The 23,917-nt window shown below is 37.0% G+C and overlaps 1 protein-coding gene across 5 annotated transcripts in view; it reads right to left on the bottom strand.

The window, feature by feature from the left end:
* Positions 1-23,917, bottom strand: part of TRPC4 (transient receptor potential cation channel subfamily C member 4) — a gene marked incomplete at its 5' end in the record, with an annotated part of 247,625 nt that overhangs the window by 109,879 nt on the left and 113,829 nt on the right. For all 5 annotated transcript variants that reach the window (XM_084879507.1, XM_084879508.1, XM_084879509.1 and 2 more), the window contains one exon: positions 5,891-6,227. In XM_084879507.1, coding sequence (XP_084735633.1) covers positions 5,891-6,227 — 337 coding nt within the window. The remainder of the gene's footprint in view (positions 1-5,890; positions 6,228-23,917) is intronic.

Here is a 23,917-nt window from a genome sequence, read left to right as displayed (position 1 = left end):
AATCCTAATACACTGCTGTTGGAGTGCCGACTTGTACAGCCACTATGGAAATCAGTGGAGTGTCCTGAAAAATTGAAAATGGGCCCTGGCCAATTTGGCTCAGTGGATAGAACACTGGTCTATGGACTGAGGGGTCCCAGGGTCAATTCCTGTCAAGGGTGTGTACCTTGGTTGTGGGCATATCCTCATTGGGGAATGTGCAGGAGGCAGCTGATTAATGTTTCTATGTTTCTCTCTCATCAATGTTTGTAACTATCCCTCTCCCTTCCTCTCTATAAAAAATAAAATATATTTTTAAAAAATTAAAAATGGAACAGCCATTTTACCCAATGATTCAACTTTTAGGAATATATCCCCAGAAGCCTGAAACACCAATCAGAAAGAACATATGCACCCTTAGGTTCATAGTAGTGCTATTTATAATAGCCAAGATCTGGAAATAGCCCAAGTACTCAACAACAGATGAATGGATAAAAAAAACTTGTACATTTACACCATTGAATACTATACAGTAGTAAAAAAAAGATATATTACCCTTTGAGACAGCATGGAGGGACTTGGAGAGTATTATGCTAAGTGAAATAAGCCAAGCAGGGAAATACATGCATCGCATGATCTCACTCATATGTTGAATCTATTGAACAAAATAAACTGTTGAACAAAATACATCCAGAGATATAGAAGCATGGAATTGACTGTCAATGTCAAATCTCAGAGGGAAGGTGGGGGTGGGTAGGTAGGAAGACATCTACCAAAGACTTGTATATATATATAACCATGGACACAGACAATAGTGTGGTGAAGGTCTGGGGTGGGGGATGGGGTGGGTTAGATGGGGTCAATGGGGAAAATGGGGACATATGTAGAATTTTCAGCAATAAAGATAAAAAAAACTTAACACAATGTTATATGTCAATTATATCTCAATAAAATGTAATTAAAAAAATAAAACCACTGAGAAAATGCAGAAATAAGTAAATACAGCTAAAAATTATTGAATATTATCTGTAGCTGAAATAGTTTTAAGCACTTTACCTGCAGTAACTCCTTTAATCTTCCAATGATCTTATAATATAGGTATTATTACTATCATTTCAGCTACAGAGATGATGAAACTAAAACCAGAAATGAAGTTCTGTGCTCAATTTATTTCCATAGCTGTGTCAAGTATACATATGCAGTGAACCTGGGATTCAGTAAGTTTAGATGCAGTGACTATACTCTGAACAGTAAAATATTGCTGCATAATTAGGATTCATGGATACCTAAAAGAACTAAGTACACTGATTTGCCCCAAAACAGCGTGGGGGTTATACTGTAATAATTATGTATTGTAGCATTTTTATTAAGGCATATAAACATTGAATCACTATGTTGTACACCTGAAATTAATATAATAATGTATGCCAATTATAATGTAAAAATTAAATAGAAAATTAAAAGAGATTAAATATGGCAGTAGGGCAAATGGATGCTACACTGACATGCTTTTAGAAACAAACTTAAATTACAACTAAAATATGAAGAAAAAAAAGTCATCCTGAATAATCAACTGAAGACTAGCTAAAGAGGTCCCTGATAACCAAGGATAGAAAGTGGAGACAACATAAAGACTAGTAGGAAAGGTGGAGGTGTGAATTGGCAGATTAGAGGCCCATAGACAGCAGCTTAAGGTCTGGAGAGTTATCTCAGCTATAGGGGGTTCCCACTTAGAATTTTGGGTTCTAAACCCCAAACTGGGCTCCCCAGCCCAGATCACCAGTACTGAGAAAGGTGCCCACATAACACCTTGCTGTGAAAAGCAGCAGGGTTGCTAGGTGCCAGCCAGAGATGGGTAGAAATGCAGGCATCCTCCTAAAGAGCCAATGCACAAAACTTCATGTGCAGCCATTTTGTGGGCTCCAGCTGAGGGAGGGCAGAGTAGACTGGAGCTGTGTGAGCAGAAATCAGGGTTGGGGTTAGTGTTCTGAAGCTGCTCTAATGGTTTTCTGTGCTGAGTCATTCCCTGTTGAGGCAAGGTCATCTTTCCCAGGCAGACCTTTGCAATCCAGGCACTTTTTGCCTGGGGGTGGGGAGGTGGCACAAGGAGACTGTTGCCCCACTCTATTGGAAAATCCTTTGCGGAGTTTCTGAGGCCCATTAAGAGACTAAGATTAACAAGTACCATCCAGGCAGAAACAATTGCTCCACCCTATTGGAAAACCTTTCACCTCACATGTGGACAATAGCCTGAGGCTACTCAAGACAATACAGTCAGTCTGCAGGCAGAGGCAAGTGCCTGGAGTCTTTGAGTCTTTGTCTCATCTGATTAGTCAGAAATAGTTAAAGCTTTTGACATTGTTCTTCACTAGAGATTTGGGAGACAAAGCAAATCTACCTAATACAGAGTCACAGATCCAAACAGGCAACCAAAATAAGAGACCATAAAACAAACAAACAAATAAACAAACAAACAACCCCCCACAAAAAAACAAACAAACAAGAGAATTATACAGCTGAGTGAAAAGCAATAGAGATAAAAAATTATCAGATATAGACATCAGAATAGTTATGGAAAAGATGATCAATAGGATGAGAAAAGATAGAGTAACTACGAAATATGACACAGCACTAAGAAGCAATACAGTGGAATGAATACACAGTAGATTGGGGGAAACCAAGGATCAGATCAATAAATTAGAAGACAGGGAAGAAAAAAATCACTCAATCAGAGAATAAAAATAAATAAATAAATAAATAAATAAATACAGACAATAAAAAGGCAGAGGATAACTTAATGAGCTCTGGGATAACATGAAACGTAACAATATTCACATCATAGGAGTGCTAAAAGGTAAAGAAAATGAGCCAGCTATTCAACAAACGACAAGTGTTGGCGAGGTTGCGGAGAAAAAGGAACCCTCGTGCACTGCTGGTGGGAATGCAGACTGGTGCAACCACTGTGGAGAACAGTGTGGAATTTCCTCAAAAAACTGAAAATGGAACTCCCATTTGATCCAGTAATCCTACTCCTCGGAATATATCCCAAGAAACTAGAAACACCAATCAGAAAGGATATATGCACCCCTATGTTCATAGCAGCACAATCTACAATAGCCAGAATTTGGAAACAGCCTAGGTGCCCGTCAGCAGATGATTGGATCAAAAAACTATGGTACATCTACACAATGGAATACTATGCTGCCATAAAATAGAAGGAATTCTCATCATTTGCAGCAACCTTGATGGAATTGGAGAACATCATGCTGAGTGAAATAAGCCAATCAATGAAAGAGAAACACCACATGACCTCACTCATTTGTGGATAATAAAGATCATTATAAACTGATGAACCAAAAGATAGATATAGAGACAGTAAAGCAACAAGCAGATTGTCAAATTTCAGCGGGGAGGGGAGGAGGATCTGGGGGAGATAATACATCAACCGAAGGACTTGTATACATGCATATAAGTACAACCAATGGACATAAAACTCTGGGGAGGGAGGGGATGTGTGGGAGGGAGGGAGGGGGGCAAAAAGAAAAAAATCAATAAAATATGTAAAAATAAATAAATAAATAAATAAATGGTTTTAAAAGAAAAAGAAAAAAGAAAATGAGCCAGGTATAGAGAACCTGCTTGAAGAAATAGTGGCAGAAAACTTCCCTAACCTGGTGAAGGAAAAAGTCACACAAATTCACAGGGCACAGGGAGTCCCAAGCAAGAAGAATCCAAACAGACCCATACCCAGATGCAAACAATTGCTTAATTATAATTAAAATGCCAAATATTGAAGGCAAAGAGAGAATATTAAAGGCAGCAAAAGAAAAGCAATTTGTGCCGAAGCCAGTTTGGCTCAGTGGTAGAGTGTCGGTCTGCGGACTGAAAGGTCCCAGGTTCGATTCAGGTCAAGGGCATGTACATTGGTTGCAGGCACATCCCCGGTAGGGGGTGTGCAAGAGGCAGCTGGTCGATGTTTCTTTCTCATCGGCGTTTCTAGCTCTCTATCTCTCTCCCTTCCTCTCTGTAAAAAATCAATAAAATATATTAAAAAAAAAAAAAGAAAGAAAAGAAAAGCAATTTGTTATCTACAAAGGAGCTCCCATAAGGCTGTCAGTTGATATCACATCAGAAACTCTAAAGGCCAGACAGGTATGACATGAAGTATTCAAGGTAATGAAAAGCAAGTATCTGAAGCCAAGATTACTATATCCAAATAGAAGGCTATCATTCAAACTAGATGGTGAAATAAAGACCTTCTCTGACAAAAAACAAAACAAAACACACACACACACAAACAAACAAACAAACAAACAAAAAACAGGTAAAAGAGTTTATTTCTACCAAACTAGCACTACAAGAAATGGGACTGCTGTAATGAGAAGAAGAAACTTTATATATATATATATATATATATATATATATATATATATAGAGAGAGAGAGAGAGAGAGAGAGAGAGAGAGAGAGAGAGAGAGAGAGACATAGGCATACAGAATTAAAATGACAATAAGTAAATGACAAGTGACTATTAATAATAACCATAAATATAAATGGATTAAATGCTTCAATAAAAAGACATAGTGAAAATTAAAGTATTAAAAAAAGATAGATTATCTGAATTCCTTATAATTTAAGAAGGATCTTTGGTCTTTATGCTCTATTTTAAAGTTCACTTAAGACAGAGTTTCTTTCCAGTAAGATCTAAAACATATCTTGTTCCTATGAACTTAAAAAAAAAAATCTCAGATGAGGAAATATATTTGATTTTTTGCAGGGAGAGGAAAAATGGATATTGTGAGAAAGAACGAGGTAGAGAGATAGAAACATCAATGTAAGAGAGACACTTGGGACTGAACCCACTACCTAGGTATGTGCGCTGTCCAGAAATTGAACCTGCAACCTTTTGGTGTTCAGGATGACACTGTAGTTAACTGAGACACCTGACCAGGGCTTATGCACTGAGAGTATTTATAATCTTCAAAATTGAAAACTATATCTATCTCATATTCAGACACTGTTCTGTCCTGTAAACCTACTGCTTTTTCCTCACTTCACAATTCTGGCAGCAGTTTTGACAGTTAACCCAAACTGAACTTTTGAGATTGTAACTGATGAAAATTGTCTCATATTTTCTAATAAATAAATAACAATATTGATATAATACCAGAGAGGTTTAAAATTATCAAAATAGAAAAAAATGTGATTTCTCAGAAAAACACAGTGGGATGGAGGAAAGAATGATTAAACTGTAAATTTTAACCATGACTATAATAACAACAGGAAAAGAAAACATGATTTCTACTAGCTATTTTAAGGTTTACTACCTTACCAACATTTTTCTTTCCTATCTAAAAATGAGCAGATAGAAATTGAAGAATGCCCTATTGTTAAATTTACTATTATTTTGATTTAATATATAATTTCAAATATAAACATAAATGGATTTTAAAGAATATTTAGTTATTTTATGTATAAAATTAATAATTCTGCAGAAGGCATATCTATTAGAAAATTAGAAAAATTATTTATATATGGATTTATATATAATTATAAATAATTAGAATAATAATTATTCTAATTATTTATAAAAATTAGAATAATTATTTATATATTGAAAAGCTTTAAAAAACAAAAATACAAACAATACACTAGAGAAACATTTATGGGACATTACATCATTAAAACATGGAATTCTAAAACCTAAAGTTACATTTCATAATCTGTATTTAAGAGCAAGTCAACCAAACTGTAAAATAATTATTTAGCATTGGGATTAGACCTTAGAGCTATGATGGTAAGAAGCTGTTTTAAACACTTTATATCCTACACTTCAATTAATATTCTTTTCTGAGCAACAAAAATTTCATGGCAGTATCACATTGTTATATTTTCTATAGTAACACATTTACCCAGGACCCATGGTAATATCATCCACTCCACGATGGTTGGTGGTGGACCTTGTCTGTTCAAATCAGACCTGTCGATGTGTTGAGAGGCAAGCAACAGCAGAAACAAAAAAGTCAAGTAGGATGCTGTATGGCAGATAAACTTGATAAATGGTTTTTTGATAAACAGTCCAAGAGGGCTTTTAGGAGCTATAAGGTAGCATACAGAGAAGACTGGAAAAAGAAGTCCTATTATGAAACATGTCACCATCTTCACTGCCCAGTGTCTTCTCCTCCACCCTGGGAACTCATCATACCAGCGAGATGCAAGCAATTGTTGACAGTTGGGCTGGGCAACAAACTAAATGGAAAGAAAGATGAAAAGAAAGATTCAGTATTACATGTAAAGCCTTCAGTTCATTAATACCCTTATTGACAAGTCAATCCAATAAATTTAGTTAAAATTTTTAAAAGAACACTGCATTATCTTTAAAGTCAGAAGTTCTATTTTCTTTTTTTTTTTTAAATATATATTCTTATTGATTACAGAGAGGAAGGGAGAGGGAGAGATAGAAATATCAATGGTGAGAGAGAATCATTGTTTCTCTTGCATGTCCCCTACTGGGGTGAGCTGCAGAATCAAATCCCCACCAGACCCCACCCATGCACAAATTCATGCCATCAAATAAAAATGTTAATAGTGGTTATTTCTTGATTTAGTGGTTATTTTCCAGCTATGACATACACTTATATTTCATTTTTTATTTGCATGTACTTTTAACATTTTCTATAATAAGCTCTTAAGAACTTTTATCATCTAAAAAAATAAATATACTTTTATTTGAATTGAGGCAATAAGAAAAACATACATGAAATCATTTTGAGATTATCAGAATGTAAATCATCATAGCTGAACTTGGTGTAAATAAAGCAAATTCTTTACCTAAATATAATCAATTACCATAAACAAAACATTTCACAAACATGACATTTTTTAAAAATCCTGGTACCATGTTTGAGATGTAGCATGGAGCTTACTTTATTTTAAGACTAAAAAAGGTAGTTTTAAGAGGTCAGCAAATTTATTCAAGATTGCATATCTAGTAAATGATGAAATGTTTGACTACCTGGTCCAGGAATTTTTTTTTCTCTGTACACTACATTTCTCATTGGAACTGACAACTAAGCATTATATAAATTCAGATAAGTTTTTCTCTTTTGGATGGAAATGTCTGAGAACACTTCCTATTGGGTAGAGCTGTTAAGCAGAAATGAGAAGGGAAGACAATTTAAAGCAAGGTAAGTGGGAGAGACAGCATTATCCTAGTGAAAAAAGTGTATATTGTGCTTAAGAGATGCCCATGAGTAGTTCTGACTGCAGAAGTTAAGTCCTTTGTTAGGACTGTAGGAAAGTTCTGTTAGCATAAAAAAATTAAGCTTACCCTATGCTTTTATTTATTTTTAAATATATTTTATTGATTTTTTTACAGAGAATAAGGGAGAGAGATAGAGAAGCAGAAACATCGATGAGAGAGAGACATCGACCAGCTGCCTCCTGCACAACCCCTACTGGGGATGTGCCCGCAACCAAGGTACATGCCCTTGACCTGAACTGAACCTGGGACCTTTGAGTCTGCAGGCTGATGCTCCATCCACTGAGCCAAACCAGCTTCGGCCTATCTTATGCTTTTAAAAATTAAACACCTTTATGTACACTTTTCATATACTCTATAACAAATCGGAATGTAGACATAATCATTTCTAATATTCAGATGTTTAGAAAATTTTTCAAAATTTGGAGATAGGTAAAAAGATGACCACATGTCCTTTTGAGGTTATAGTGTTTAACAGGATTATCTAATCCTCCTGAGTATTATGTTCTATCATCTACTAGACAAATAGGAGAAAGAAAAACAGAAAAGAAAGGAGATTGTACAGCTTAGGAAAATAAGAAAGAGATTACAAGATGACTAAAGAGTAGCTGGAAACTCTGTTGGCTTCCAACACTGGATCAGACATGCGGCTAAACTGTAGGGCAATCAGCTTGAAAACAAAAAACAAAAAACAAAATAAAACTAAAAACCAGTTGAAGTGTAGCTGATCTAAAATGTTGAGATCAGGGACCATGGAGGAAGGACAGGAGAAGATGGGAAGGAGGTGAGCCAACTCATGCGTATGTGGGCTGGAAAGACAGAGGCATATTGTGGCTGTAGACCACCTGCCCCTAGGAGCATGGGGTCTCAGCCCCATGCAGCTATCCCCAACCAGGGAAGAGAAAGGAGCTCAGGTAGCATCAGGCGATGGGAATCAGTGGGTATTATATATTCCCATCTGGGAAACTGAGACCTGACCATCCCAGGCAAAGAAAATTTTTTTGTTTCAACACCAGCCTGGAAAGTACACTCCAATCTGTGTCTGCAGGAGAGGCTGCATGGAAAAGTTTGGGCTGATGGAGTGTCTGATCAATACACTCAGCAGTGATTCTGAGGGGCCCTTTATTCCCTGAAAGTATTTTGGACAAATATATGTATGGAGACTGGACAGTGTGGCTTAGCAAAGAGTATTGGTCTTTCCTACCTTGAACACACAGGCAGTGCTGGTCCCTCCCTACTAGGTCATTACTGTCCCTCTGAGACCCAAGGGAAAGGGGAATGGTACTGGGCTTGGAATCTATACTCATAGTGTTTGGTCTGACAGCAAGGAGGATTTAGACTCTTTGTCTGGTTGGAACCTGAGAGACCCCATCCAGCAGGAGATGAACACACACAGAAAGTGTGCAAAGTGGGGCTGATTTTTTTTTTTTTTCACCTCCTACTTGGAACCTGGCAGAGCTGAGGCATTGCGACTGTTTCCTCTGGGTAGGCTTCTATCCGGGAGACAGAACAATATGTGCCAGGCCCTTCAGCTGAATTATGGAAAAGCAGAGGACAGACCCAGTGAATTCAGCCAGCACAACCCTGGGAAAAGCGGCAGTGCCCACTCCCGCTCCTACAGGTTAGGGTACCAACACTATCTGATTAGGTTTGTTGTTCATTTTACTGCACCTTCTTTATCCATTTATTTGCTGATGGACACTTAGACATTTTCCATATCTTGGCAATTGTAAATTATACAATCTAATAAAAGAGTAATATGCAAGTTAATCATCACTGCGCGGCACTCACAAGCCACGCCCACCATCCAATCAGAAGTGAGTATGCAAATTAACCCAACCAAGATGGCTGCAGCTATGGAGTGAGCATTGGGGTCCCTGGCATAAGAGGAAGCCAAGCTTTCCACACACCTTGGCAGGCCCAGGCCTCCATTCAGGGGTACAAAGTTTCAATTATAGAAGATAAATAAGTTCCTACAAAAATGGCCTCGGCCAAAGAGCAAGCAGGAGGCTTGGTTCTGCTCAAGGCTACAAAGTTTCAATTATAGAAGATAGATAAATCCCAAATATCAGGGCTTCTGCTTGGGTCCCCAGGGGCATGACAAGCCTGCAAACCACCACAGGCTTCCTGCCCAGGTATCCCCATCCTTCAAGGGAACCCCCATCCTGATCCGAGGCACCTTTCAGGGCAAACCAGCTGGCCCCCACCTGTGCACCAGGCCTCTATCCTATCTACTAAAAGAGTAATATGCAGATTGACCATCACTCCTACACACAAGATGGCCACCACAAGATGGCCAGCAGGGGAGGGCAGTTGGGAGGGACCAGGCCTGAAGAGGAGGGCTATTAGGGGTGACCAGGAGAGGGCAGTTAGGGGCAAATAGGCTGGTAGTGGAGCAGTTATGCATCAATCAGGCTGGCAAGGGAGTGGTTAAGGGGTGATCAGGCTGGCAAGCAGAAGAGGTTAGGGGTAATCAGGAAGGCAGGCAGGTGAGCAGTTGGGAGCTAGCAGTCCTGGGTTGTGAGAGGGATATCCCACTGCCTAAAAGGGCCTAAAGGGGCAGTCAGACGTCCCTCGAGAGGTCCCATATTGGAGAGGGTGCAGACTGGCCTGAGGGAATTTAATGCAATGGGCCTCTAGTGAAACAATAAATATGGGACTGTAGACATCTCTTCAATATACTGTTTGTTTCTCTGTTTTTACCCCCCTTTATTAATTAAGGTATTACAAATCTGTGCTTATCTCCCCATTGCCTCCCCCCACTCTCTTAATCTTGCCCTCACCCTCACCCCCTGTTATCTGCATACATTTGTTATGCTTATATGCATGCATACAAGTCCTTTGGTTCATCTCTTTTAACCCCTCTCCCCCCATCCCAACACTTCCCAGTATTTCTGCTGTAATTTGAAAATCTGTTCAGTACTTTACTGCCTCTGTGTTTATCTTTTTGTTCATCAGGTTATAATGTTCTTTTATTTCCCATAAATAAGTGAGATTTTCTTGTATTTTTCTTTTATTGCCTGGCTTATTTCACTTAACATAATGCTCTCTAGATCCATCCATTCAGCTGCAAATGGTAAGAATTCCTTCTTTTTTATAGCAGCCTAGTATTCCATTATATAAATATATCATAGTTTTCTAATCTATATATCTGCTAATGGGCATTTGGGCTGTTTCCAAATCTTAGCTATGGTGAATTGTGCTGCTATGAACAAAGGGGTGCATATATCCTTTCAGATTGTTTTTTTTTTCTTTAGTTTCTTGGGATATATTCGTAGAAGTGGGATTACTGGGAGTTCCATTTTTAGTTTTTTGAGGAAACTCCATACTGTTCTCCACAGTGGTTGCACCAGTCTGCATTCCCACCAGCAGTGCATGAAGGCTCCTTTTTATCCACATATCAGCCAATGGAACAGACATATCACCCAATGGAATAGAATAGAGAACCCAGATATCGACCCAAATCACTATGCTCAGTTTATATTTGACAAAGGAAGCAAGAGCATACAATAGAGTCAAGATAGTCTCTTCAATAAATGGTGTTGGGAAAATTGGACAGATACATGCAAAAAAAAAAAAATGAAACTAGGTCACCAACTTACACCATACATAAAAATAAACTCAAAATAGATAAAGGACTTAAACATAAAACGGGAAACTATAAAAATACTAGAGGAATCCTCAGGCAAAGAAATCTCAGACATATGCCAAAGCAATTTCTTTACTGAAATGGCTTCTAGGGCAATGGAAGCTTATATATCCTTTCTGATTGGTGTTTCTAGTTTCTTGGGATATATTTCTATGTTTCTATATTTCTAAAATATATATATATATATATATATATATATATATATATATATATATATATATATATTTTTTCTACATTGCCCATTTTTATCGGATCATTTATCTTCCTTTTATTAAGTTGTATAAGTTCCCTGTAGATCTTGGAGATTAAACCTTTATCAGTGTTAACATTTGCAAATATGTTCTCCCATACAGTGGGCTTTCTTGTTGTTTTGTTGATGGCTTCTTTTGCTGTAAAAAAGCTTTTCATTTTGATGTAGTCCCATTTGTTTATTTTCTCTTTAGCTTCCATTGCCCTAAAAGCTATTTTTTATTTATTTTTTCTTAGTTTCTTCCTTTCTTTCTTCTTTTATTTCTCCTTACCCATCACTGTCTCTTGGTTTATTTGGATTACTTCTAGGTCTACTTGCCTGATCCAAGTCCCTGCTGAAGGGAACCATCAACAAAGACAACCACACTCTCTTTGACACCTGCCACTGGTCTTTTCCAGCAATTCCTCTCTAGGGCCATTATATTGCCTGCAGCATGCTTGGATCCTATAGCTCCTGCCTTTTCTGTTCCATCTCTGAGCCCCATGGATTACCATCTTTTGTAACATTCTCTGACTGGGAAGAGTGGGGTTTCTTTTCAGGCTCACTGTATGAAAGTCAGTTCTCTCTCTAAAGTCCAGCACAACTCCAGCCATTACATTAAAATACATAATTAAAAACTGTAAACTTTCAAATTCACATTTGTCCCTTGCATTCATAAAAGACACTTAGAAAAAGAAAAACAGCTGAAACCGGTTTGGCTCAGTGGTAGAGCATCGGTCTGCGGACTGAAAGGTCCCGGGTTCCATTCTGGTCAAGGGCATGTACCTAGGTTGCGGGCACATCCCCAGTAGGGGGTGTGCAAGAGGCAGCTGATTGATGATTCTCTCTCATCGATGTTTCTAACTCTCTATTCCTCTCTCCTCTTCTCTGTAAGAAAATCAATAAAATATATTTTTTAAAAAAGAAAAAAAAAAGAAAAATAAAAACAAAACCAAAAAACCTTAAAAAGCCAATAAGAGCCCATTGGAGAAAGCCTGGAGCCTTGCTTGATCTCATGGCAGTCTTTGTCGGTAAGACTGTAAGATGACCTGGAAAGAACTTCAAGACATCATTGGGAACCTCAATAACTTGAGGAATTTACCCACATCTATAGCTATTTCAGGTAAACCTGATGACAGCTAGATGGCTCAGCTGCTTTTCCCTAAGGGGCTAATTAAATCTCAATCATGAGATTTCAGCAAGGCAGGTTTTTAAAACACTATACAATAAGTTGTTTTTCTTATTGTGTTCATGCAAACAACCAGGCCAAATTGTAACTAGATTTAGTACAGTAAATAAATTGGTCTTAATTTGCTCTTTAATAAAAATGAGGTTAATTTTATTGGGACAAATTGTGTTCCAATAGGGAATTATTAGAACTGAACTGTTTTTTCATCCCACCAGATTATTTGTCATAGTTTTTGTTGTTCTAGCTTTGCCCCACTAATACTAAAATGTAAAACATAGTTTGTTTCCACCAGGTTAAAAGCCCTATACATATTTAGGGAATATCACCTCTAGACACTACTGTGCTCTTTCCATGCCCAGGCCTCATTGTCCCCTGACAGAAAGCAAAGATCTCTTGGCTCTGAAGGAAAACTTTGTCAACATGAAGCAGCTACAGAAGAGACCCTGCACCCGTTTTCTCTGAAAGGTTCCAGAACGAAGATCCTTGGGTGGGGTGGGGGGGGGGAGATGTGGTAGGCAGTTAGACAGACATGAACAGAGCAAAGATGATGGGCCGGGTCCCTTACATCCCTTAGAAGCAGGGGGCAGAGTTTTACTCAAGACATAAAAACTGGATTGTCAGACAATCAACTGGAGGAAAAACAGGCAGCTTCCTGGAACATGCTTCTCACCAGTCCAACCATCCTGAATCTGGTAGAGGTAAAGCTCTAGATCCATCACACCAGAGTGAAGGGGGTGCTAGAAGGGGAAGAATGGGTAACTGAACTCAAGGAACAACTCAAGGTCTTCTTCGAAGGCAGCATTTACTCTAGACCACTGCTGGTCTGACTGAAGGAGAACTAATTCCGTTCAGAAGAGATAAAAATATTTGAGTGCATTTAGTAAAAAAAAAGGGTTTGTCTTTTAGGAGGAACCTATGAGAACAGACCTTTACATCTTGCCTAGTAGGAGTTGGCACACATATTGCTAATATATAAAATTATACTCATTCTATTCATTTTGGGAAGAAAGTCACATACGGGGACATTTAGGCTTTGGGACTCAGTGTCTAAGAAAAAGGATGCAGGGATGCTTTCACTAAAGGTTGCTTCATGGGCTTCCTGAGGCAAATATCTGACCTTTATCAGGTGTTCTAAGTATCATCTTTCAGTATCTAATAATTACAATATGAATTGTTGGATGTAAGTGAATATAGATGAAAATGATAGATGGAAAAATGAACAAAGCTTGTTCTTTCTGGTGGCTAAATGGTAAGAGCATTGGCCTGCACACTGAAGGACTGAGGGTTCAATTCCCAGTCAAGGGCAAATATCTGGGTTGCATGTTTGATCAGGTTTGATTAGGGCATGTGCAGAGACAATCAATTGATGTCTCTCTCATATTGATATTTCTTTCTCTGTCTCCCCTCTCCCTTCCTCCTTTCAACTCTCTAAAATAAAAATAAAAAATCAATGGAAAAGAGTATTCTTGGATGAGGATTAACAAAAAAATAAAATTTGGTCCTAATCTAATCTTGATCCCCTCCCTCCCAAATGTTCTGAATCCCCTTGATTTAGAGAACTAAACTATTATCTTCCATTAAGACAAATATTCAGGAGAGAATAAAAGACACAAAGGGAACAAATATAGGTTATTCTTATGAGTTGAAAGGATATAGTTACTCTTCTTTTTCTTCCCTATTCCTTTCTGTGTAATGTCAATTATTTCTGAAAATATTACATTTTACAAGACAACTATAAAACAGGGTCTTCTTTTTTCAGAATCAACAGTTGATATTACAGAATAGAATCTTTCCTCTACCCTGTAAGATTATACACATAAATAATTTAAGTGAGATCATGTTAGACCATCTATACAGACTATAGGCCCAGTGCACAAAATTCGTACAAGGGAAGTGGGGGTCCCACAGCCTGGCTTACAGCCTCTCCAATCTGGGACCCATTGGGGGATGTCCAATTGCCTACAGTCAGATATCCCTTTCGCAATCCAGGACCACTGGCTCTTAACCACTCAACTGCCTGCCTGCCTGATCGCCCCTAACCACTCTGTATTCTGGCCTGATTGCCTCTAACTGCTCTCTCCTGCTGGTCTGATCATCCATAACCAACTCTCCCCTGCCAGCCTGATAGCCCCTAACTGCTCTTCTCTCCTGCCAGCCTGATCACCCCTAACTTCTTCTGCCTCGGCCCCTGCCACTATGGCTTTTTCCAGAAGGACATCCAGAAGAAGTCCAGTCTAATTAGCATATTACCCTTTATTAGTATAGATACATTTTTAACTCTAGTGTTAAGGTAAAAAATAAGATCATTTTCTTGTATGCTCTCTAAACTCTTTGCTTCCCATACAATAGTTCCTTAAAGTACAACATTCCTGGGCTAAAAAGTAATACTAGGTTGTTCATCATCTTTTTACTGAAATTGAAATAAAATTAACTAGTCTATGATGGAGTGAGAAAAATTAACTGTTTTGGAAATAGCACAGCCCACACAGCTGCTCCAATTTGTACAACAGTGGAGAGAATTGAATAGGAAAAAAAAATAATAAAGCCAAAGGCAAAAACATTTTCATATATTTCTGCCAATCTTTACCATTACTTGCTTAACATGGAGAACAATGTACTTGTTAAAAGGAAATATTCTTTGGTGACCCTTTATATTTCTTCTCCCTCACTAAGTCATCTAATTGTCAACAATGCCTGTTTCTCCCATGCTGGCCTTTTTCTCCTCCTCTTTGCCTTAATTTCTCACAAGGATTACTGAATAGTGGTCTTCCTTTCCTCTGTTTTTATTTTTAAAATTATTTTAAATATATTTTATTGAGTTTTTTTACAGAGAGAGAGAGAGAGAGGGATAGAGAGTTAGAAACATCAAGAATCATCAATCAGCTGCCTCTTGCACACCCCTTACTGGGGATGTGGCCACAACCAAGGTACATGCTCTTGACCGGAATCAAACCTGGGACCTTTCAGTCTGCAGGCCGATGCTCTATCCACTGAGCAAAACTGGTTTTGGTCCTTTTCTCTTTTTTTAAAAACTGATCTATCTTATGTGTTTCAAAAGGAGGGATGTATCATTTCCTCTCTCTCATCATAAATTTCAGGATTTTCACTTGCCATGAGTACAAGTGTTTGCTTGTTTACATTGGTCAGTATATCCTTATGATAGCTTACTGAGTTAATATACATCTCAATGGGTAATGCCAGGTCATAAGCATGTGTGAAGAATGACTTAAAAACAAGGAATATTCTCTGTACATGAGGAATTTATGCAAAAATTGGAATTTGTGAAAAATTGGACCTGCAACCGTCAATAGGAATTCTTCAAAGGAACTCAACCTACAACCAAAAGCATTGGAGTACAGTTATAAAATTCACTGATTCTTTTTCTAAACCAAGGTACTGCTATCCTTGTGAATACTGAAAGATTTTGTATATAAACTATATCTCCATGTGATCTCTTAGATTTTAATAATGTACATTTGCTCATTGTCTTAGTTTCCTAAGGCAATAATAAATAACAAAGTGCCATAAACTTGGTGGCTTAAAACTATACAAACATATTATCTAACAGTTCTTGAGGCTTGAAGTCCAAAATCAAAGTGTTGACAACATCGTGCTCACTTTGACTCTGGATAGACTCTTTCCTTGCCCCTTCCTAATTTCTGGAAGTAGCATTCCTTGGCAGCTGCATTATTTCATTTCTGTCTCTGTTGTTGCATGACATTCTTCCTATGTGCCTCACTTTATATTATCTTCTCTCTTCTTGTAAGGGAACCAGTCATATTGGATTATGAGCCTATCTTACTCCATAATTTGATCTTTATTCCTTCTTACTTATTGTCATTTATCACCAGTCTTTGTTATGACCCTTTTCCCAAACAAGGTATGACCATTTTCAGAGTTTAATGTGTCATTTTGGGGTTTAGAGTTTAATGTATCATTTTGGGTTGTATAATTCAAACCATAACACTAATAATTTTTCATTTTCTAGCAGTACCCTATGTTTAGGTTTTTATACTATATTATACACAAATATTGCTATTTCAAATGCTCCAAATATATTTTAAGTCCATAAACAATTTAAAAAAATCCTGCCTTTTACTCCTGTTAAACATATATTCCTTTACCTATTTTCTATTTCCTTATTTTCTCACAAAGACTAATGATAAATGTGATGAGTAAGAAGGAATAAAGATCAAATTATCGATAACATTATGAAATAATGGAACTCTACATATAGGTAGTGAGCTATCAATACAATACAAATTTAAAATTTTTCTGGAAAAAAAAATGTCCTATTCATAATACCAAATCCCATATTGTTCTGTTATTATATTGTAATTAAAACTTTTTCATAAGGGCTTTCTGGAAAAGTGTATTTTTTACTGGCATAAATTATTAAACTGCTAAGGCAAACAAGGTAGTAAGCACTACACATGGTTACATAGTTGAAATGCTGCTTCCATGTTATGGGATTAAGAACATAAAACTTAAGTGGCTAGAAAAAGAAAATTTGATCTTGTTCAGTACTATGCTCTAAGTGAAGAACTATAAGCATATAGGGGGAAATATACAGATATTGATCTGAGAAAGAAAAATATCTGGGATGGGGTATGTAATAGAAATCTCCAACATAAGTAAAACTTTGACTTCCTAGATGTTTGCCTGGTTGGACCATATCCTAAAATTAAATTACCAACAGATATATTTTTCTATCAGAAAATTATCACTTGAAAGTCATACAGATACATATAACTCAATAAGTTTATAATTAATTATTTTGGACCAAAACAGTGCTTATCTACTTGTATACAGATATAGCTGAGTGACAACATCTACCTAGATGAGATATGAACTCTTCTTCATCCACTCATGGTCTCAAGTTAAGATCTAGAGAGTCCCTAATATCAAAAAACTATATTGATTGTTTAATTCTCTCTAACCATATGTACTTCAACTATTCAAACACAATAATAACACAACCCAAAGTTTAAAAAATGGGCTCAAGATTTGAACATATACCATCAAAAGATATACCAATGTCGAATAAGAACGTGAAAGATGATCAATATAATTTGTCATTAGGGAAATGCAAATTAAGACCACAATGAGATATCACTACACACTTATTAGAATGGCTAAAATAAAAAGGGCTAACCATGATATGTATTGGTGGGAATTTGTAGAAACTTGAACGCTCATACATTGCCCATCAAACTGTAAAAATGGTCAATGTTACAGGATTCCAGGGATAAGTAAACTGAGACAGGAATGTTAAAACAAGACCAAACAGTATGGGCAATTTGCAGCCAGCTTGTTACTAAGAAGCCATTATCTTCCCCAGCAAGGACATGAGATGAAATGGTTAAAAACAAAAACAAAAAACAAAAAAACTGCCAAATGAGAGAATGCAGAATGGGAGGGGGAAAAGGGAAAGGAAAAGGGGAAAGTTTTCTCTCCTAAGTAAAGAAACTAGCAGTCTCAAGGCTTGACAAGAAAAAGTTGCCAGGTGCTTCTCACGATTTCTGGGAAAGCCACAACAAAGTAAAACAACAAAAGGGGGAGGGTGCACCTTGATAATTAATCTGCACCAAAATATTCAGCAGAGGCATTTTGAAGCCTATAGACAGGAGGACACATAACGCCTCAGACTTCACCCAGCTTGCTCTTCAGATCAGCTGAGAGCCCATCTACGCTTCAAACTCCCGATGTTTAAGTTTGCCTGATTTTCCTTTTTAATAAAGGTGCATTCCTTAATTGCTTTAATAGATTGGCTTTTAACAACACAGTCAAGGTCTTTCATATAAAGAGGCATTTATATGAGAAGACAAGGATCAAGGTTTGGTTCAACCCTCTTCTACTTGCTCAGGGGGCTGTGTGGTAACACATCTCTGGTGCCAGTGAGAGATGCCTATAACATTCAATCACTTTGTAAACAATTTTAACCTATATTTATAATAAAATAGACTGATTTCAATACAGGCATTTGTCCGAAAGAAAAGATGGCATATGTCTATTCAAAGACTTGTATGCAAATGTAATAATAAGTTTGATGTGACAGCCCAAAACAAGAAAAATTCAATTTTTTAACAAACAGTGAATGAACATACTATGAAAAATTGCTCAGCAATGAAAAATAAGGGACTATTAATAGACACACATGACTGAATCTCAAAGTAATTATGAATAAAAAAAGCCAGAGTAAAAAGAGTACATGTATAATTCCATTAATATAAACTCTGCAAACTGATCTACAGTGACAGAAAGCAGACCAGCAGTTGTCTGGGAAAGGGCATAGAAAGCATTTTAAAGGGCAAAGGAAACTTGTGGGGCGACAGATATATTCACTATATTAAGTATGGTGGTATTTTTAAGGTATGCACAATTCACTATAAGTATGTACAGTTTGTTGTACGTCAATTATACATCAATAAAGCTATTTTAAAGTGTCCTTATTTTGCTGGTGTCACAAGCATATTCACTATGATTTACCTCAATCTGTAATCAAGTCAGCCTATTTTTTCTCATATCCCTCTACTTATTTCATTGCAATACCATTTCTTATTTAGGTTAACATGAAATATTATCATAATATCAGATGTCATGATCACAGGCCTATACTAGAAAAAATAGGTCTATTTTCTGCCAAAACTATTAGCCTGAGTCTTTCTAATTTATATACCATAATGTTGAAATGATAGGCCATGCAAAATGCAAATTTAACTGTGTCTTCTTCTGACTTAAAATGCAAATTTAACTGTGTCTTCTTCTGACTTAAAATGCAAATTTAACTGTTTTCTGACTTAAAATGCAAATTTAACGGTGTCTTCTTCTGACTAGTATTTCATAGTCTTCAGCAATAAGGCTCAAGTTTATGTAAGACCTATGAAGCCCTAAGATGCTTTACCATGATCTTTCTTTCCCCAGCCACACACACACTTCAGGCATACAAACTATTCAGAATGTCTGACCTTTCGTACTGTTAATGTTGCCTGTTATTATCCGCTTCTCATTTTCTCACAGTGAACTTTTCTTGGTCTTCCAACTCAGCCTCTAATTATCTTGGTCATTCCTATAGTCAATTATTATTTTTCTCAGTACTGGTGTTGTACTTTAAATATACATTTATAATTACACTTACTCTGAATTTTTAAAAATATATTTTATTGATTTTTTTTACAGAGAGGAAGGGAGGGGAATAGAAAGCTAGAAACATTGATCAGCTGCCTTCCACATACTTCCCACTGGGGATGTGACCGTAACCAATGTGGGTGCCCCTGACCGGAATCGAACCCAGGATTCCCCAGTCCGCAGGCTGATGTTCTATCCACTGAGCCAAACTGGCTTTGGCTTATTCCTGCATTTCAATTATGGGTTGCAGTGAACTATTTTAGAAGGGTTTATCTTTTTTCAGCACTCAATCCCTAGCATTAGTAGTTGGTACTGAGATGTCAATGAGTGTTTACTCAATTTCATTAACTGTTGAACATTCTTAAGGCTTATGGACCCATTTAATCAGGCACTATTTACCCATCTAAGTTCCACAGAAAAGCCTGAGCTGAAGTCATTAATCTCAATAATAAGGACACTTTACATTCTTGTCCTTATTTACAGAAATTACAAAATTAGTTGCTTCTGTTTCTTCTTAATGAAGCAATTTTCAACTTTTTTTTTCATTTCATGATACAAATATATAAATTAATTACTAAAAATCTGCAACTCACCATAAGATATATTTTATTTTATACCTATCTGAAAAAATAGAAAAAGGTATACTTTTGATTCATTCACACCAATGGCTATTGTGTGGGCTGTTGTCATTTTTTATTTGACAATCTAAAGAAAAAGAATTCAATGCCCTTGCCTAAGTAGGTTTTGCATATTTCAAAATTATTGAGGCTCAATGGTTGAAAATTGCTGTCTTAATATAATGTGAAATAGTTCAAGTAAGTTCCTACGAGTTTCATTTGTGTTATTTTTGAGTGTAGGCTGAGAAGGCTGCCTCAGTCCAGGATAGATATTAGTACTTAGAAGTTTTGAAAAATCAAGTTTGTCTTAGAAAATACATCTTTATAAGGAGCACAGAGGCAGAGTATTTCAAGTAGCTGCCAGGGAAAAACATTTCAAAGAAATGTAGTCCAATTCCACAAGAATCAATGAGAGAGAGATAAGACCTGGAATTGGCAAAATAGTCTTCAGTACTTACTTTTAATGATACTAATATTGCTTTAAATGAAGATAATAATATTCTTCCCTCTGCCTTGCTTTTTGTGCAATCATAGATATGCATGTCTGATGAAAAATTTAAGAGAAAGCCACACCTGATGGTAAACAAAGTTATAATCTTAGCATAATAAAGTTAATGATAATTAGATAGAATGACCTTTTTTTAGTACCTAGACTTTCAATAGAAATAAATGAAAGCTATGAGAACATTTACAAATACTCAAGAATTTTTTGTTAAATTCTTCTCTAGTGGTGAAAAGTCAATTTGATAGCAAACAGAACCTATCTGCTTCATATCACCTAGACATATTATGGCCAACTTTGAGCAGTTCTTTAACCACCTCCAAACATTCATAATGTTATTTTTGGTACATCATACATATGAGAAATATAGTCAAAATATTTACTTATCAGAATAAGTTTACTTTGCCTAAAACATTGTTGAAAGCCAAAAAAAAACCCCAAAAAATAGTTTTAATTGTTTTCCTTTTTCTAAATTAAATTTCTAGTGTCTGTACAATGCTCTCAAATATGTAAAGGCAGATGTGATGACGATTGTGTGAGTTTGGTGAATGATGAGAGATTAGGACTGAAGTCAACCCACAAATAAAGTCAGAGTTGTACAGCTATAATCACAAGTCAGTAATTATAGATTCTGGCACTGTGGAAAGCCATCCACTGCTGATACTATAATAAAAGTGCATCAAGGAATACAGAAGGCCGATGGAACTTGAGCATTGGCAAGGCAAATGCTAAGCACCATTGTTCTGTAGAGATAGTGATGACTCAAAGTAATTTCCTGATCTAATAGCCTCAAAGTAAATGTTTACTGAACCTTACTGATCTTAACTGATCTTTTTATTAATGTAACTAAGACTTTATTATTTATACTTTGCCCCCAAGCTACAGCACTCTTATCATTAAATTACATTGTGCATACACAATTACAACAGTTTATTTGCTCAGGAACATACAATCACATTAAATAGAATATAAATAATTTTCTATTTCATAGCTTAATTGGCTCATAAACAGTTTCTGCAGGAAGAAAAACAAGAGTTGTGTTCTTTAAGAAACTGGCATATATAAATATACGGGTTCATTAAACTTTGAGTAAACCTAAAGATGAAGCTTTTAGAGGTTTTTATATAGTGAAGGATGGAATAGTGGCAATAGATGCAATCCTTTGTATGTCAGAAGATATTCTAAATTGAAAAAACTTGACATGTGATTGTTTAAAGGAAAAATATAATCAAAGTCAAGAAAAAATGTTGAATATCTACTCTTAAGACAACAGTGCTAACTATACAATATAAAAATGAAACCTACAAATTCAAAACACACTAATTTTAATGTTTTAAAAGACAGACCAAAAAAATTGATAGGCAAAGACAGTCCAGACCAATCATAAATGAGGCAGATGTTTTTTTTTTTAAAAAAAGAACATGATATAATGATTTGACCTCTAATTTTCCATAAAGGAAATTAGTCATGACTAAGATTTCATGAGCATTCATGCTTGTAGTAATATTTTAATCCACAAAATATAAAAAATATGATGTATAAATTTTCCCTCATGTTTATAATAAGCTATCAAACCTGTTTTAATAATTTACTTTTATAAGCCTTCTCTGTTTAGCAACACATGCTATACAAGTACATACATGCTAGTCTTTTACTATAATTACTTTTCATTTCAAATTAGTGACTTGCCTTTTTACCCATAGCTTTATACATTTTATTTCCCTTATAAAACACTTGATATTTCCAGTGGTAAATTTTATTCAACATATTACATACAAAGAATCTGGATTTCTAAAATGAATATTTTAGTACTGTAGCATATGGTTTAATTTAAAATGAAGCATAATAATAACTACATTGTACTGTTTAAACTAAGTCACAAGTGTAGGAAAATTTTTGGTTTTTCAAATGTAACCAAGATGAGACTGCAGGATTATGAGCAGTAAAATATTAGAGAACAATGAATGAATAAGTAAGATGATTTTTTATCAGTGGTCACTCATTATTTGCTTTTCAGAACCTGGAAGAAATTGTCTTCTTTGAGTTTCAACTGTTCTGGTAAATCTAGTAATTTCTTAGTTTCCTCAGTATCACCTTGAATTGCTGAAATAAGTGACTCTAAAGAATCTAAGTTCTTTTCTGGTCTGAGATAGCCAACAATGGCCACATTGAGGATTTCCCCATAGAAGTCCTCTTTGAAGGCATGCATGATTTGAGTTTCCATGGACTTTTTCGTGTTCTTGTGGTATGGGTTCCATCCTATGCTCACCACTATCTTATGGACTTCTCCAGTTCCTACACTGGCCTATCCCATTATATCTAATAAAAGAATGATATGCAAATTGACCATTACTCCAACACACAAGATGGCCACTCCCATGTGGTCAAAGATGGCTGCCTCCATGTAGATACAAGATGGTTGCCATAAGATGGCAGGCAGGGATGGGCAATTGTGAACAATCAGGCCAGCAGGGGAGGGCAGTTGGGGGTAATCAGGAATACAAGTAAGGGCAGTTAAGGGTGACTGGGTCAGCAGAGGAGGGAAGTTGGGTGCAACTGGGCCTACAGGCAAGAACAGTTGGGGGTAACTAGGCCTGCAGGGAAAAGCAGTTGGAGGGGGGGGCGCAGGGGAGAGTGCTTAGGGATGACCAGGCTGGCAGGGGAGGAAAGTTAGCAGTGACCAAGTCAGCAGGGGAGGGCAGTTGGGATGACCAGAGCTGGCAAGGGAGGGCAAGTTAGGGGTGACTGGGCCAGCAGGCAGAAGCGGTTAGGGAAATCAGGCAGGCAAGCAGGCAAGCATTTTGGAGCCAGCAGTCCTGAATTGTGAAAGTGATGTCTGACTGCCCGTTTAGAATGTTCAATGGGCAGTTGAACATCCTTTGAGAGGTCCCAGATTGGAGAGGGTGTAGGCTGGGCTAAGGGACATCCTTTCACCCACCCCATGCATGAATTTCATGCACTGGGCCTCTAGTCCATAATAAATGACAGTGGATACAGCAGAAGGAATATTATCTACTACTTGTTTAGGAAAGTTAGCCATGGGGATGCCCAGCTGCTTGGAGCGACGTAGTGGCAGAAGTACAGCAGGTTCTTCATAATGCTGTCGCTCAGGACATAGGCTGCAGCCCAGTCCTCTGGTCTGGAGAAGTCACTGTGGAGGTGGTGTCTGGACCCCCAGAACAGCCAGGGGAACTCGGCTGGCAGGCCGGGCAGGAGTACATCAGGCAAGTCCCTCCCACTGCTGATCCAACAGAAGCTACCTGGAGACTGGGATGCTATGTCTCTCTACTGATCTTTATTGACCTTAGAGATGGTCTGTCTGTTACTTGTTTCCTGTGCTTTACTGAGGGCAAGTTGTGTATTT

Source organism: Pipistrellus hanaki (assembly GCF_964339955.1).
Source record: "Pipistrellus hanaki genome assembly, chromosome: 3".
Taxonomy (NCBI): domain Eukaryota; kingdom Metazoa; phylum Chordata; class Mammalia; order Chiroptera; family Vespertilionidae; genus Pipistrellus; species Pipistrellus hanaki.
Note: the sequence above shows the minus strand (reverse complement) of the source record. Positions and strands in the feature narration are given on the sequence as shown.